Source organism: Solanum lycopersicum, chromosome 8 (assembly GCF_036512215.1).
Source record: "Solanum lycopersicum chromosome 8, SLM_r2.1".
Classification (NCBI taxonomy): Eukaryota; Viridiplantae; Streptophyta; class Magnoliopsida; order Solanales; family Solanaceae; genus Solanum; species Solanum lycopersicum.
The window spans coordinates 59538689-59554269 of NC_090807.1; the positions used below are offsets into that span (position 1 = coordinate 59538689).

General features: G+C 32.9%; 1 protein-coding gene across 1 annotated transcript; it reads right to left on the reverse strand.

The window, feature by feature from the left end:
- Nucleotides 1-147: 147 nt before the first annotated feature.
- On the reverse strand, nucleotides 148-10044 carry LOC101247350 (ubiquitin carboxyl-terminal hydrolase 18). The gene is made up of 11 exons (XM_004245255.5): nucleotides 9352-10044; nucleotides 7589-7751; nucleotides 7422-7510; nucleotides 7240-7325; nucleotides 6982-7144; nucleotides 6716-6839; nucleotides 5664-5821; nucleotides 4686-4770; nucleotides 3435-3647; nucleotides 2052-2113; nucleotides 148-1934 (listed from the first exon to the last, which is right to left on the reverse strand). The coding sequence occupies exons 1-11, from the start codon at nucleotides 9609-9611 to the stop codon at nucleotides 1004-1006; spliced, it is 2334 nt and encodes a 777-aa protein (XP_004245303.1). The 5' UTR covers nucleotides 9612-10044; the 3' UTR covers nucleotides 148-1003.
- Between the last annotated feature and the right edge of the window lie 5537 nt (nucleotides 10045-15581).

A 15581-nucleotide genomic window follows, 5' to 3' on the forward strand; every position in this document is an offset into this window, starting at 1 on the left:
TACTTGCAGTCTTCCCTTGCCGCCCCTCACACTAACAACTGCTGCACAATCGCTCAGGAAACTCCCTGAACCCAATGCAACCCAACACAGGAAAAAGAAAGGAAAACACACACGAGGCCTCTCCTCATCACCATGCAAAACTTAAGCTGAGATAGAAAAGATACATTCAATAACCAAATGGACCAGTATAAATGATTCAAACAGTGTTTTCTCAATCTTGGAGAACAAATGACTATATGAGTAAGTTCAGTGAAAGTCGAACCTAAAACGTGTGAAAGATGGCAGACCTGCCAAACGACTTACAACTAGCTGTATACTCCACTTCCATCCCCTTAACCACATCCCACCTCGCAATCTTCTAAACTTTGCTGCTTAATGAGAAGTAAACAAGAATTATCATTCTAAACTACAGCACCCAGTGTAGAACAACGTTAAGAACAAAAGAATTAGCATTTACAACAGATGCTTAGGCACCAATAACAGCATCCGATTAATGGAACTTCTCAAAATTATGGCACTTCTATCCATGCCACAAATGTATTGTGGACAATTCCTTCTCGATAGATGAACCCAGCCAAAAGGACACAAGTTTATCCAAGATTCCTTCAAATATTGAAATCCTGGAAAAAAATTGCAAGCTTGTTCTATTGTGACGAGGAGATATCATGATTTTTTCCAGTTTATTGTCAACATCTGAAGAAGCTCTCTGACAATGTTGAAAGAGAAAGCTATGCAATGCCCCCTTGGTAAAGAATTAGATCTCTAGAAAACTTAAAAAGGGGTTAAATGGGAAAACAATCATAATATATAATTTTGACACAAGTTATCCTCTCTGAATTCTTGTAGTCGCTATCCAAACTTCTTCCTTGACACTTCCGAGGTTCTATTTCAGCTCATCCATAGGATTTCTAAGCCCAGGCACTAGCTATTGCTGATAGCTGATTGAAGACATTCAACAGGGATAGCAGAATCTCCATTCTCAAGGTGACTTGATTCCCCAGATTTACAAATGGTTGGTCTCATTAAGAGAAACTGCAGCTTGTTCAATTGACACATTAGACTCAGAATTTTTTATTTCCACATTAGCATCTTGGTCATCCTTATCGATGTGGATTTCATGAGACAATTCAGGCATCGTACAGGAATTTGTCAGACCATTAAGTGTGCTATTGCAAACTTGCCATGAGACATCTTTCTTGGCACATAGGTTCAATGGACGTTTCCCAAGAAAGCCAGGGGAAAACAGTGGCTTCGATTTTGCTCCAGAGATACTCCCTCCATCTGATTTCAAGACCACATTGCGGATTCCATGAGATGAATTTTTTTCTTTCTGGTTAGCTATGTTTGGCATTTCAGAAGAATTTTTCAACTTCTCATTGTCTGAGATGTCCCCAAATTTTGACGCAGAAGATGAAGCATCCAGAATTTCACCATATGTGGCTACAGAATCCTCCTTAAAAGAAGAATTCAAAAGACAGTCATTTGTGGTTCTTTGACATGGTTCAGTACCATCTTTACTGTCAGAAACAGGGGATATTGTTTCACATTCTTGAATGTCAGCTTCAGCCAAAGAACTAACCCCAAAGGAACTACTGGATACCACTCTAGGGAAAGAAGTTCCTACAGCTCTAATGTATGGTTTAACATCCTGCAGCTCCTGCTGGACATAAGAACTTGCCACAAAATCTACCTCCATTCTGTCCTCGGGGTTGGTCAAGGAGAATAGCTCCTCTTTGGCACCAATTATCTTAGATTCTGAACCATTAAGAGTTGGCGGTGAAAAAGAATCAACAACTGTAGCTGGAGACCCTGTTTCACTGAGACATTCAACATGTTGGTCTGTGGAACCCGGTTTGTTTTCCACTTTAATTGTATCCTGGTCTTCTTTCTGTAAAGGTCCAAGAGGAAATAAGGATGTTCGCCGAGGGTAGATCCTGTCGAAAGCAAACGCGAATCAAGATCATTTGCTTACAAAGGCAATACAACATGTTAAATAGACGTGATATATGTACAGATGACTGATCAATCAGATCATGGTCAAAGCAAGTTACCTGCTATATAAGAGCATGTATGCTCCTTGAGAAAGCACTTCATCCAAATCAACCTTAACCACCTAGTAAAATTTGAAAAATAAGTCGCACGTGAGTATTTGAAGTGATAACTGAAGAAGTATGAAAAGGAAAAATAATTGTCTATACGAAGGAATATCACATTATACTGAGATTATGCTGCTTGAGGTAGAATATCAAATGATGACCTTTATCAAGGCTCATGCACTTTCACATTATTTATTTATTTTGAAATTGGTACTGTTGTATAACACAGCATTGAGGGGTGCTAAAGACCATCAAAAGGCACACAGAACATATTGCAGAAGGGAACAAGACTACGTACTTTACACCAAAAGTAAAAAGATATTAACACAATTCCACTTAACTATTTGTTGCACTCAAGCAACATGAGATTCAATAGCTAAATAGAGAAAATGGAGTCACATCCTCACATACTACATGACAGGGACAATTTCTGAAAGGTGGCACAACAACGGGAGGTGCCAATACCATCTGTTGCTTATACTTTTTGTTTGTGTATACATATATACCCAGGCAAGTTTGTAGTAGCTAAAAACATGGAGTACATTCCAATCAAAAGAATAGAAACAGTATATTTCTCAGATTAGATACATCTACTAAACAACTTTAAATCTCTAAACACAAAATCTAAAGAAGGTAAGTTTCCTAAAGCTTCATTTTTTACTTACAGTACATTATCTTGGGAATGGGCACGTATATGATATGAGAGGGCAGTTTCTAATAACTTTTAGTGCATGCACAAAATACCATAAGCATGTCACCCATCTGACACATGTACATAAAGGTAAATGAAGGAGCCAACAAATAAGACAACTAAGATATGAGAGAACACAACTAGCTGGTAGCCAATATACCTCTTCAAGCTACTCCCCCGTTTAAAAAAGAATGACCCTATTTCCTTTTTTGTCTGTTACAAAAAGAATGACCCCTTTCCTTTATTGGCAACACTTCAGTTTTAACTTTCCATGTGGCATGTTTAAGACCACAAGATTAAAGGGCATTTTGGTACATTTGACATAACTTTAATTTAGAACCACAAGATTAATTGGTCTTCTTTCTTTTCTTAACTCCGTTCCAAGTCAAACTAGGTCATTCTTTTTTAAACGGAGGGAGTAATATTTTTATTATTCAAACAGATCTATTGAGGCAAATGTAGCATTTCACCGCATATAGCAGCTTATTAAATTTTAAAGCTTCAGAGATGTAGTGTAGATTATCAGCACAAAAGAATATAAATGGAAGTCCAACATGCCACATTCAGCAATCAACCAATGTATTTTGTGCATTGGGACGACATACAACAATAAACAAGAGGGTGTAGAGAAAATGAGATGTTTCTACCTTGCAGTCATCGATCCGGTGCCAACTTCCACGAAAATCCTTGATATAGCATATGTAATGGCCGAAAAATGACGCATTCAACATATCCACATGAACAATAACTGCATATAGCTTGTAAATATCATTGCCATCTCCTGTTTCGCTCATGTACGGATGGAGATCTAGTGTTTCAGGGAAAGTCACTCTCTTATTTAATTTGCCAAACCTACCACTCTGCATAGAGATATTGGACATAAATAAACAAAACTAGCAGATTTTGGAGCACAAACACACAGAGTTGCTTCCAAGAATAAAATGGAATTTAGGGGGAGAAGAATGTTAATAGAGAGAAAGATGGTCCATAGTTATTGTAATTTACCCAAGAATAAAACGGTATTAGGGATGAGGAATGTTAATAGCAAGAAAGACAGTCCCTCAGTTATTGTAAATCACCCAAGAATAGAATAGAACTTAGGGGTGAGGAATGTTGAAAGAGAGAGAACATCCCTGATTTATTGCAATTCACTCATCCCACATAAAAAAGCAAATTCTATTTCACAGTTCTAAAAGAGATATAATAACAACAATTAGAAACGCTACACTTAGGGATCAAATTATCCTTTTGCTTTACAAGCTAGGATATGCTTGGTATTCATACAAACTGAGCTAAAGATAGGGCACAATGGAAGAAAAAGATCATCTAGGTGATAGCTACTAGTTGATTAGCATGCATTCGATTGTCATCAACTCTTGGTCAACTCATCAATTCAGAATCTGGTTGTTGCTGGTTGTTGTTCACACTTTTTTTTCTATCTTTCACTTGAAGGATTGAATGGATTCCTTAAACGGTTCAACTCTTTTGAACTAATATTACATAGTTGCCATGTGGTTGGCTATTTGTCTTAAATGAAAAGTTAAAAATGCAGTCCACTATTTGTAGTATTTACATCTGTTATTGGAATATGGCCAAAAGAATCCCACCGGGGAAGAGGACCACCTTGATGTGGGGATGACTTGCTGGAGAGATGAAAATTGGAAATGAAACTTTCTTCTAATACTCTCAAGTGCAGGACTAGTATGACTCACTTTTTTCACTGGAGAGAATAGAGATATAGGTCATTGACCACTAACTAAAGAAGGATAGGTCCTATAAAAAGATCAAGGATCTTTCATTTACATGTTTGGAAAAGAAAAACTTGTTTAAGGGCTATAGTTTATAGTTCACTTAACCATAGATGATTGAAGCACAATAAATAGCAAAATGAAACCAACCTGAAACCTTTTCAAGGCAATTGTTAAGATATTTGGTGCCCTCCTGACCATAAGGCGCTTCCATGCTTTGACATAGTCATTGCATCTGCAAGTTTAACCGCATTTGTTGATTAACGATTAGGTAGCAGTATCAATCAACTGTGCCTTGATTGGTTGTCAACCATCAGCAATTTAACTAGTGAGCTTTAAATAACTCACACATGATAAAATTAAGCATGCCACCCAATAGAATTAATGCATAGGATAAATTGGAAAACTAACATTAAAGTTACTGTCCAACCACAATTTTTGAAATATCTTTTTATGATGTATGTGACAATTATCCTCAAAAACTCTCCAAATAATAACTAAGCCAAAGAAATAGGACAGAAGAGTGACATATGTGAATCAAGATCTAGATGGATCCCTATCTTTATCTCTATCCACGGAGATACCTATCTATATGGCGAGAGATTTATCTATGAATCGGCCTAGACTATCCTCTATCAGGATAGATATGTCCCTCTGAGCGACTAAGCTGATCTTTATATGTTTTGGCCACCTCCCTTTCCGCTCCGAAGAAGAAGGTTTGGATCTTTCAATCTTATATCATGAGGTATGTGACCTATGTTAGGTCCATAAGATACCACAGCCTTAGGTGTTCTATGATTCACCTCTGGATAATGAGTAGGTAGTTCGAACCTTTTTATTTTGATCTTTTTAGTAAACTGATGGGGGGTTGCGGAGCAATAGGTCAAATTACTATACAAAGAAGAGTTGTAAACTATAGAACTTCTTGTTCAAGTAGGAATATTTCGGTTTTAATGTCTGTATTAATCCACCATGCTATTAGATACAGATGAACACAAAAATCTGAGAATGGAATCAATCAGCATTGTAAGGTAAACATAAAACTATACATCATTGCTCAAAGAACACCAAAATGGCACTCCAGACTGTAAAAAGGATGTAATTAATCACTGGCATGGGAAACCTCACCCATCACATTTATACAAGTTATCGCCATCAAGCCATTCTCTAGCAGTGAATTGATCTAAGCACTCCTCCAAAGATTCAGCATCCCCATGAATCTCTACTGTCAGATCCATCATATTTTCAATCTGATTTGAGACATTACTGCATTCTGTACATATGACCTAAAAACAGAAATAACTCATTTAGGAAGAGAAGGAAAGGGAAGAGATCAGAATAATGTAAGAGCGAAAACACATATGCAGCTTGAAATATCAAAAAACACAAAATACTTGGCAGAATACCTAATTATCCCCTTAAACTTGACACCATTTATTCGGTGGATGCCTAAATTATTTGTAGTCCCAATTACACTGGACTTGGCTAGCATTCCATTATTTTAGCCAAATAAGAAAGGTTTAGCCAAAATAATAGGTTCCAAATGTGTATTTCTTTATCTATTTGGTTTAGATGCAGTGGCTATTTATTCCAAACAATTCCTTTTTTTCTGTTTGACACAAATCTGTATTGGCTAGAGCTCCATTATTTTTAGCCAAATAAAAAGTTCGAGCCAGAATAAATAATTCCAACTATGTACTTCTCAATGCAATGACTATTTGTTTCAACTATGCAATTCTTCTTTTTCGGGCCAAATGCCCAAATCGAAGTTTGATCAAACTCCAATATTTTTAGCCAAATAAAAACTCCAGTCTACAATAGAATTCCAACTAATTTCTTTTACCAATTTATACTGAACAATTAATGAAATAAAAAAAAGGTTAAAGATATATTTTATTTTAATGAGAAGTGCAACGTAGCAACATCTGTATATCACTTCCATGGGATGAGATCGTCAAGGCTAAGGGCTATTAAATAACCAAATCTAAATGGGGTAATCAAGACTACAAATAGTTAAGGTGTGCACTGAATAAACGGGGCCAAGTTTAGGTGGGTAATTTGGTTACTAGCAAAATATTTTCATGATGCAATATTTAAAGTATATAGGAAGTGTCAAGTCCTATTATGATACTTTGGATAGTGACATGCTTATGTCTTCTCTTATCATAAATTAAAATTACCTGAGATTGCAGGTGACCACCAAATATGTGCTGAATAAGTGTTGTCTCCTGTGTGTTAGGAGGAACAGCCTTCTCTCCACCAAATTCATCAAGACACACAGACTGCATCATGTCAATAGCAAACCTACAAAAGAACAAATTTTTCATTATTTTATGTACCATAGCTTCTGGACATTAAACACGGCTGATTAAACACTATAGCAGAAAATACATATCAGACTTCCTATAAGATACTCAACAAATTTATTTTCTGAAAAGAAACATACCTCATAAATTCATGCGCATCCTCCTGCTTACCATACCCGAGATTACCACCAATATTAGGCAACCGTGAAAGTATGTTGATTGGTGAGAAGGGCTGCTGACTCCGACTAGCCCGTTCTACATGGTGTTGAAATTCACAAAGGAAGCACCAACCATTCCGCCTACCTGAGGGAAGAGAGGGAAAAAGTGCATAACATAAAGAGCTATTCCAATTACTTCAAAAAAAAGGCAGTAGCTTGTATACTTTCTAAATGGATTACATTCTCTCAGATGGCCTTTTTCCAACAAGTAGGCAACAAGTGGCTTGGTATATGTCAGACATTGCAGAACCACATTAGCGAAGCAACTGCACAAGAACCAAAAATACATTTAAAATACAGATACAAAAGACAGATGGCATATTAAACAATTCTTGGTGGCTGGAGTGTAACTGAGGGAATACCTGTTTCCACAATTAAGGAGCCCACAAGGTGGAAAACCTGGGCTATCCCAGTTAAAGAGTTCCAAGAATTCCTCATATGGGAAAAGAACCTAAACGATTTAACCAAACTTTGGTCAGGTGCTGTGACATAAATGCATAGTTGTGTAATTAACTAAGACGGAGAATACCTTCTTCGAATGGTCTAGAACCTTAGAGGTTCCACTAGCATGAGAGAGTGAAACAGCAGAAGATTTCCTCCCATGCAAAGAACTGCCTTTCCCAGATAACTGTAAATCCTTGCATTTAAATTTGTGCCCTGAGTTCCAATGAGATCTCTGGCAAGCTTCAGAGCTATGAGAGGAAGAAAGAGAGAGAGAGAGAGTAGAACCAATCATTAGTTAACCAACACGGCACTCCAGAGTCCTGACTATATAAGGAAAAGGAAACAAAAGTATGGTCACCCCTGAGGAGTGTTTTAGAAGTGAAACGTGCAAAACAACAAGGTCAAATGGACTTTAAGCGACTAGTACAATACACGTTTTTTTGAAGTGAAGAGCACAAGTTACGTAAAATCACAAAAAGGAAAACGGAAAAATTTCCTTGTACTATACAAAATTGAACTGTCATAAAAAAATCGACCGCACTGATCAAGGTCACAATTGTTTATACTTTGGATATATTCAAATCCTGCCGTTAGAGAAAAATCTTTACCAATATATCGTCACATATTGTGTTTATACCGTAAAATAGAAGATCCTGTTAAAAAGAAAACAGAAGTAACCATTGTGGACACTAATTGATAGAAGTCAAGTTACTTTGTCAAGGGGCTCTATATTACAATTTAGTATAAATAGTAGTATATCAGATGATGCTAGATTGTCAGTTATAAAATTAGACACAATAACTGGTCACTGTTGTCGCCATAGAGAGAAAGGTATTTTATGGAATCCAAAATTAAAATCTTCGTAAAGATATTGATATTGTTGTAGATTGTGTAAACATACAAAAAACCTATTGTCTGGGCTATAGATCCCTGTGTGTGTATATATACATAAAGAGAGAGAGAGAGATGCAATCATAGATCGTATATGTGGCCACAGGAAATTGTGCTGTCAAAGGTGAAAAGAGAGGGAAAAAACAATTAGGCTTGTTGAGGCAATAAGTGCATAGCACAAATAAAGCATCGCTCTAGTGAAGAAATTATGAATACCTAGATGTAGTTCAAAAATAGTAACTATAAACCCAAATAACAATTATATAGACAAAAAAATAACGAAAAAACTAAGTGTAGGTGAATTACTTATAGTTTAGTGCACTCTCTTTTGAGGCAAACACGTACATCCTACTTTGCATCTAACTTGAGGGCTTGAGCACGCCTCAACCGAGCTTTTGACAACAATGCCGAGAAGTTATTTTATATAATTAGGGATCTATATAACAATATAGGAGAAAAAGCAGAAAAGTATAATCGTGCATTTATAACCAACCAAATTGCAGACTCGCAAAAGATTGACCGCTGTGGAGTGTGCACGATAGAACGTATGTGGTTCAAGTACTGTTATTATGAGATTAATAATAATGTACAGATTTTCATATGGTAACTAATAATACTTGAATTGCTATGCAGGGACTAACAGTCTAGTAGTTAATATATATATTCTTATTCCATATTCTTCCCCACATAAACACAATATATCAGCAATGCAGAGCTTAATCCACAAATCAAGTGTTGCAAGTTTTTGTACCAACAACCAATATAGGTTTTAAATTAGTGAAGAACTGTTTTCTTGTTCCAAATGAGGGATTGAAGCTAAGTGTGTGTATATATACAGCTGCCGTCAACACCAATACCACTAGTATTAACAGAAAAAGTAAAAAAAAAAAGTGAGAGAAATTAATAATTGTATAGATATTATCACCACATTGTATTTGTGTTTAGGAATAATCATACCAGTACTTAACCATCTTGCAACGAGAGCATTGTTTTTTGGTGACATTACTGCATACGGCGCAACCTTCCGGCGTTGCCGGGTCCATTCTGCGATCAACAAAACCGGCCGTCGGCGAAGCAGAAGACTCAAAATTAGAGTCGTCGTCAACGACAAAGTACTTAGAAGCGGTGCTCTTAACAAGGTAAACCAGTGTTACTATGACGGCTATGGCCGTCAATACAAATTGCAAGTAGGAATTCAGATCCACTGCTACATGCATTAGAAATTTATACTTTTTCCTACTATGCGAAAAAACACTTTCTTCTTCCTCAGATAACAACGCTCTCTCATAAATTGCAGCCTAGGGTTTCAATTCCTCCATTGATGAATTCGACTAATTTGGGGGAATCTCCTATGGAATTTAAATTTCTGGAAAAAGAAGGAAGGTCTAATTTATAATTTTTTTCCTTTTCTTTTTTTCGATTGTCAAGTAAGCTAATGTGCACCTTCTCAAACCAAAAAAAAAAAAATACTAGCTTTCAATTAGTTTTTTGTTTTGTTTTTTTTTCTTTGTCTCTTCGGAATAGACTCACGATTTATTGTTAAAAATAAAAGAAATTTATTATCCGAGGCTTTACTAAATAGATTTACAATTTTATTATTAAAAATGAAAAAAATTTATTATTCGAGCAACTCCTTTAATTCTCCTATTTTTCTTTTAACTTTGAAGCTAATGAAATAATTTTAATTAAGTATGAATCTTCTTTTTGTTTCCAGAAGTATGTGGCAAGTTTTAATAATTATTTTTTTCTTTGTAAAAAACTAGCATTGTATAGTCTTTGTTTATTCTTTGCAAAATAAAAGTTTTATAAATTGAGCTTTTATGTTTTATTAAAAAAAAAATTAATAGTTTTAGGAGTGTGATTGGTATTGGTTATTGCAAATAAAAGTAATATTCTTTTTATATAAAATGAGCTTTATTTTTATAAAAAAAAAAAAAAATAAGATGTTGATAGTTTTAGGAGTGTGATGCACGGGCCCAATAGCATTCTCAATAATTTTCTTTCATTTGGTTTCTTAATTATAACCTACTCCAAATTCCAATCACTTCAATAATAAAGTAATAAGGGAGAGTTAAAATTACTCTTAAACTATTAAAAATAGTTATATATATTTTTATTTATGTTTGGGAGTGAAATCATACTTGTCGTTTATATTTTGAATCACAAATATTTTTAAGACGTTATCTTTGTCATATGTGCTAATATTATTGTTCACCTAAACAATCTAGCATGACAAAAATATCTTCCTCTCAATTATGTTGTTCTTCCTTGTTCATCTCTATCACAATTTTTTAAAAAAAATTATCAAAAATAGTTCTTTCATTGTTTATGTATGAGATATAACTTGGATTTTGAAATCTCGTTTTCAAAGTGCGTTGAAGTTCATTTGAAATAGTAATTGTGTGTTGAATGATCGAGTTCACTATTTGGATTTTGATGTAATCGAATCTAAGGCTAGAAAATTAATTCTCTAAGTTTAAAGATGTAAAAAGAACTTTTGAAGTCATTGTTTTTGTTAGTGAGAAATTTCTAGTTTTTGTTGGGTTTTTGAAATGCAAAATTTTAAAATAAAATATTTAATTGAATGTTATTAAAAATTGCTTGGATATTGCAATTGAAGATGGAATTTGATATTTAACTGTTGATTTCTTAGTTTGAAGATTGAAATCTCTTATAGTTGAAATTGCTAAAAAATATATGAAAGAGTTCTTAAAACCTTGAAAATCTAATTAAAATTGTTTTTGTGAATTTGTGACCCAAAAATCCAAATAATAATCACAACCTCAAACAAATCTCAATACATTTTAAAATCAAAATTTCAAAGTCCGAACTGATAGAATATGATAGAATCGATAATTCATGTTTTGATGATAGACAAGAAGCACAAATAATCAGTAGCAAATGTACGCAGCAAAAGAAGCCAAGCTCGAGTAAAATGGGTCAGCCAAGTAATCAAGAAAATAGAGTTATTTGTCAAAGCCAAAAATAATATATTAAAGGTATAAGTTGATACAAAAAGGAAAACCTTAAATATATTATTAAGGATTGTACTTTAAAAGGGAATCCTTGTTTAACAATAACTTCTTTACCTTATCTGATAAGGACTGAAGGCAAAAGGAACTCTATAAGAAGAAGAAGACGCTGATTGAAAATTTCACGACTTCACGCAGAGAACAAGGGAGAATTATTCATCAAATTGAAGTCTTCAAGGTTGATAGGATTACTACGTTTAAAACATTCTTGAGTAAGAAGGTTTTATCGTATATAACTATTTGCCTTGTTTTTGTTCTTAATTGTAGTTTACAGTTTATTGTACAAAGGGTGGGTTTGGCTCTTTGTAGGGTTGAGTGTTAGTAAGAGTTGTAACAAAAGGTGGGTTTGGCCTTTTGGAGAGATCGATTGGAGTCAATCGAGGGAGTAGTAGAGATAAGACTTTTGATTATTGAGTTGTAATCACAAAATCTTATAGTTGAATTAATAAAACGAGGTTTTTCCTTCCTTGAGTGAGGAAGGTTTTTAATTCAATAAGTGTTTGTGTCTTTACTCTGTCTTTACTTAAAAGCAACTTACACGAACCTAGTTCGTGTTCTGGGGTTAGGTTTCTTCACGAACAACAACTCAGACAAGAAAAATGGAAGAATTAAATTTGATTTTCTTTTTATGATAGAGATGAACAAGGAAGAACAACATCATTGAGAGGTTTGGCCATGTTGGACTGATTGGGTGGACTGTCATGTTAATTGTAATTGCAACGATAACGTTCAAGGGTATTTGTGATCCAAAACATAGACGACAAGAGTAGTTTTGATTCCAAACATAATTAAAAGGTATATATGAATCATTTCATATAATATGGGGGGTAAAATGGACCTTTTCTGTATATAATATAAAATAAACAAGAGAGAATTATTGACAACACTTTTGAATTTGATAGAAATTATTAGTTTTATTCTAAATTGTTGACATCCTAAAATATACTTTTCTATTTGATAAAATAAATTTAAATACACTCTCGATCTGCCACATGACATAGTAAGAAAATTTCAAGCTCTTGTAGAAGCATGCAACTCTTATTAAAAATTGAAAAAAGTGTTGAAAATGCCCTAAACTTTGGTACGAACTTTGAGGTGTATGTCACTCATGTTACAAGATCGGAGGTGTATTAAACTCAGTCAGTCAAGTAAAGGGGTGTTTTAAGACTGTCAATAGTTTGAAGATGAAACCAATCATTTACGTTGAATTTAAGAGTGTTTTCATTACTTATCACTATATAAAATACTTCATAAGTTTATATATATATATATATATATATATATATATATATATATATATGGCAAAATGGTGTGGTGGACCCTTATTCTTGTATCAGTTTGTATTGTGACCATATAAATGTAGAATTAATAAATAATGACCATATAGATGTAGTTTAAGAAAATACATAACCAATTAACAGGATAAATTTTGAAATAGTATAAATATATGGAATCAAAAATTAATTTGTTATAGAATTATGTATCATATACTTAGGAAATTTTCACATTAGATAAACAACGGATTGACCTTCATATAATAGTGAGTTGCACATTTTAGTCTTGATTTCTACTTCTTACAATCTTGAATTATGATAAATTAGTGTCATTCGTCGAGAGTAAAACACATATTAAATATTAGATTATGAATGTTTTACAATTTATAAATAAATATTTTGTCAATTAATATCAATACTTGAATTTCAGAATTACGTTACTTTGTTACATTATTCATATTAAAAATTTGGTTATTATCGACTAGATATTGATTAAAAAAAAACTATAAAACATACTTGTGAAAAAGGTTTAGCATTTTCATTTTAAATTTTGTCAAACAAAAAAATAGTTTTTTTTTTAAAAAAAAACTTAACTAAAGTTTGCACTCACTCAATTTCGATTTATGTAATGTTTATTTGACTTAAAATTAAGTTTTTTTTTTAAAAAAATAGTTTTAAAACTCGTGATCTAAAACAAACCATAGATGTTCATATGACTATAAATCTTCTTACTAAGAATAAAATGTATATTTTAAAATTAAAATGTTATTAAATATATTAATACATCATTCTTTTGAAATTGACTACTGAGAAAAATATGTCACATAAATTGAAGTTAAAATGACATAAATTTTCATAGTTTTAAGAGTTAATACAATATCTCTACTCCTTTTCAAATTACAAAAAATTAGATTTATCAGCAGACATGCAAATATATTGATTATGATACGTTTTTATTCAGGAAACTTGTAGACACATAGCTCACAAATGAATCCGAGAAGAGAGAGTTATATTTGAGAGGGAATATGGATGTACCCGAGAGGAGATAAATGTATCCAAGAGACGATAGAGATGTATTCAAGAGGGGATGAAGATGTATTCGAGAGAGTATATGTATGTATTCGAGAGGAGATAGTGATGTAACTGACATAAGAGAGAGATGTATCTGATTGGGGATTTTTGTAACTTTTTTGAATGCTAGAAAAATTTAGAAATCATAATAAAATAATATGTGAATTTAGGTAAAAATAATAAAAATTATACAGATAATTAAGGTCAACTTTCACATATAGCAAACAAAAAATTCATATTTGTATAATATAGCAAACTTTGCATAATTGCGCTCCATAGCAAACATAAAAACTGTATAATTCGCTATACATATACAAGTGTATAATTCGCTGGCCTAAATTGTATAATTCGCCGGCCTAAATTGTATAATTCGCTAGCCTATTTCGCTGAAGTTGTATAATTTGCTTTGCATATAGTTGAATCGAATTAAAATGTATGTATATTGCATAATTATAAGTTTATAGCAAAAAGATATATGTTTTTCTCGCTTTATACAAAAACAGAAACACAATATATACACTTCTGTTGTATAAAGCTAGAGAAAATTGTATTTTACTGCAATTGTATAATTCGCAATTGTATAATTCGTTGGCCTTTTTCTCTGCAATTTTTGAAGTAAAATGTTTGTAAATTGTATAATTAAGTGTATAACACGAAGATATACATTTTTGCATTTGTATATACAATTTTCTCTCGCTTTATACAAAACAGAAACAAAATTATACACTTCTGTGTATAAAGCGAGAGAGGCGAGCGAGAATGGAAAGTGGCGAGCGAGATTCCTGGGAGAGAGACGCTGGCAAATTTTAGATAATGTTTGCTATGGAGCACAATTAAATCAAACCCTAACTATTCTATTTAATTTAGATTATTAGTTTACTATTTTATACAATTTTCCCGATAATTAATTATATTGGGCCCGTGAATGGGCCTTCAATTATCTAGTATATATATATATATATTAAAAGGTTGATGAATATACTTAGCTAAACATGTATTGATTATATTGACCTAATTTTTTTTAATGTAGTTTAAAACTTGCCGGCAAAAATCTTCATATAACGCCAAAATCTTACTCTTCTTTTTTAGCACATTATGACATTTTATGTTCTCGAAAGATAATTCGATTAATATTTAAAATTAAATTGAATTAAATTACCTTATCTTATTAGAATAAAAAAATTATATTAAAAAAAACTTAACTATAAGCATTGTAACTTACACTTTCTTTTTGAGATATGTCATTAATCGTAGTGTTGTAAATGTGGTTTCCTCCATGTTCATCAATTTTTAGAAGCCGTAAAGGTAAACTAAAAAGCATACTCCACCATGCAATTTTATCATTGTCACTGGCATTTTATTTATTTCAATTAAATATTTAATAGAGAGCTAAAATTAAAATTGATCCTAGTAAATATCACCAAATTAGTCATGTGGTCATTATAAATCAAAGGCTTGAAACTAGAAGATAAATATCTCATATATTTTTTAAAAAACCATATATTTGTATTTTTGAAAGGACAAATTAATTCGATACAAGAATCTGAACGGCAGCCACAATAATTCATTTAGGTAACCAATTAAATTATTATTTTTTATTTGTATTGCAAAAAGAAGCCTTTGAGGACTTTTCCGTCAATTCCTGGTGAGAAAATATCTAAGCAATACAATATATTAAATTCGAAAATTTTTTAGAGGTAATTTTAATTGACTTGAAGTTGAAATCAAGTAGAAAAATGTCATTCTTACATTGTATGTCACATGTGTATCATACATCTATACATGAGAATATACACAAAATATACATGAA

What these genes read in the sequence shown, in the direction of transcription:
- LOC101247350 (XM_004245255.5), bottom strand. Translation starts at nt 9,611, where the DNA reads ATGCATGTAGCAGTGGATCTGAATTCCTACTTGCAATTTGTATTGACG. An exon ending in GATGCGCATGAATTTATGAG is followed by an intron (nt 6,840 to 6,981) that starts GTATGTTTCTTT and finishes GTTCTTTTGTAG; the next exon opens with GTTTGCTATTGACATGATGC. An exon ending in TACATGCTCTTATATAGCAG is followed by an intron (nt 1,935 to 2,051) that starts GTAACTTGCTTT and finishes TGCTTTCGACAG; the next exon opens with GATCTACCCTCGGCGAACAT.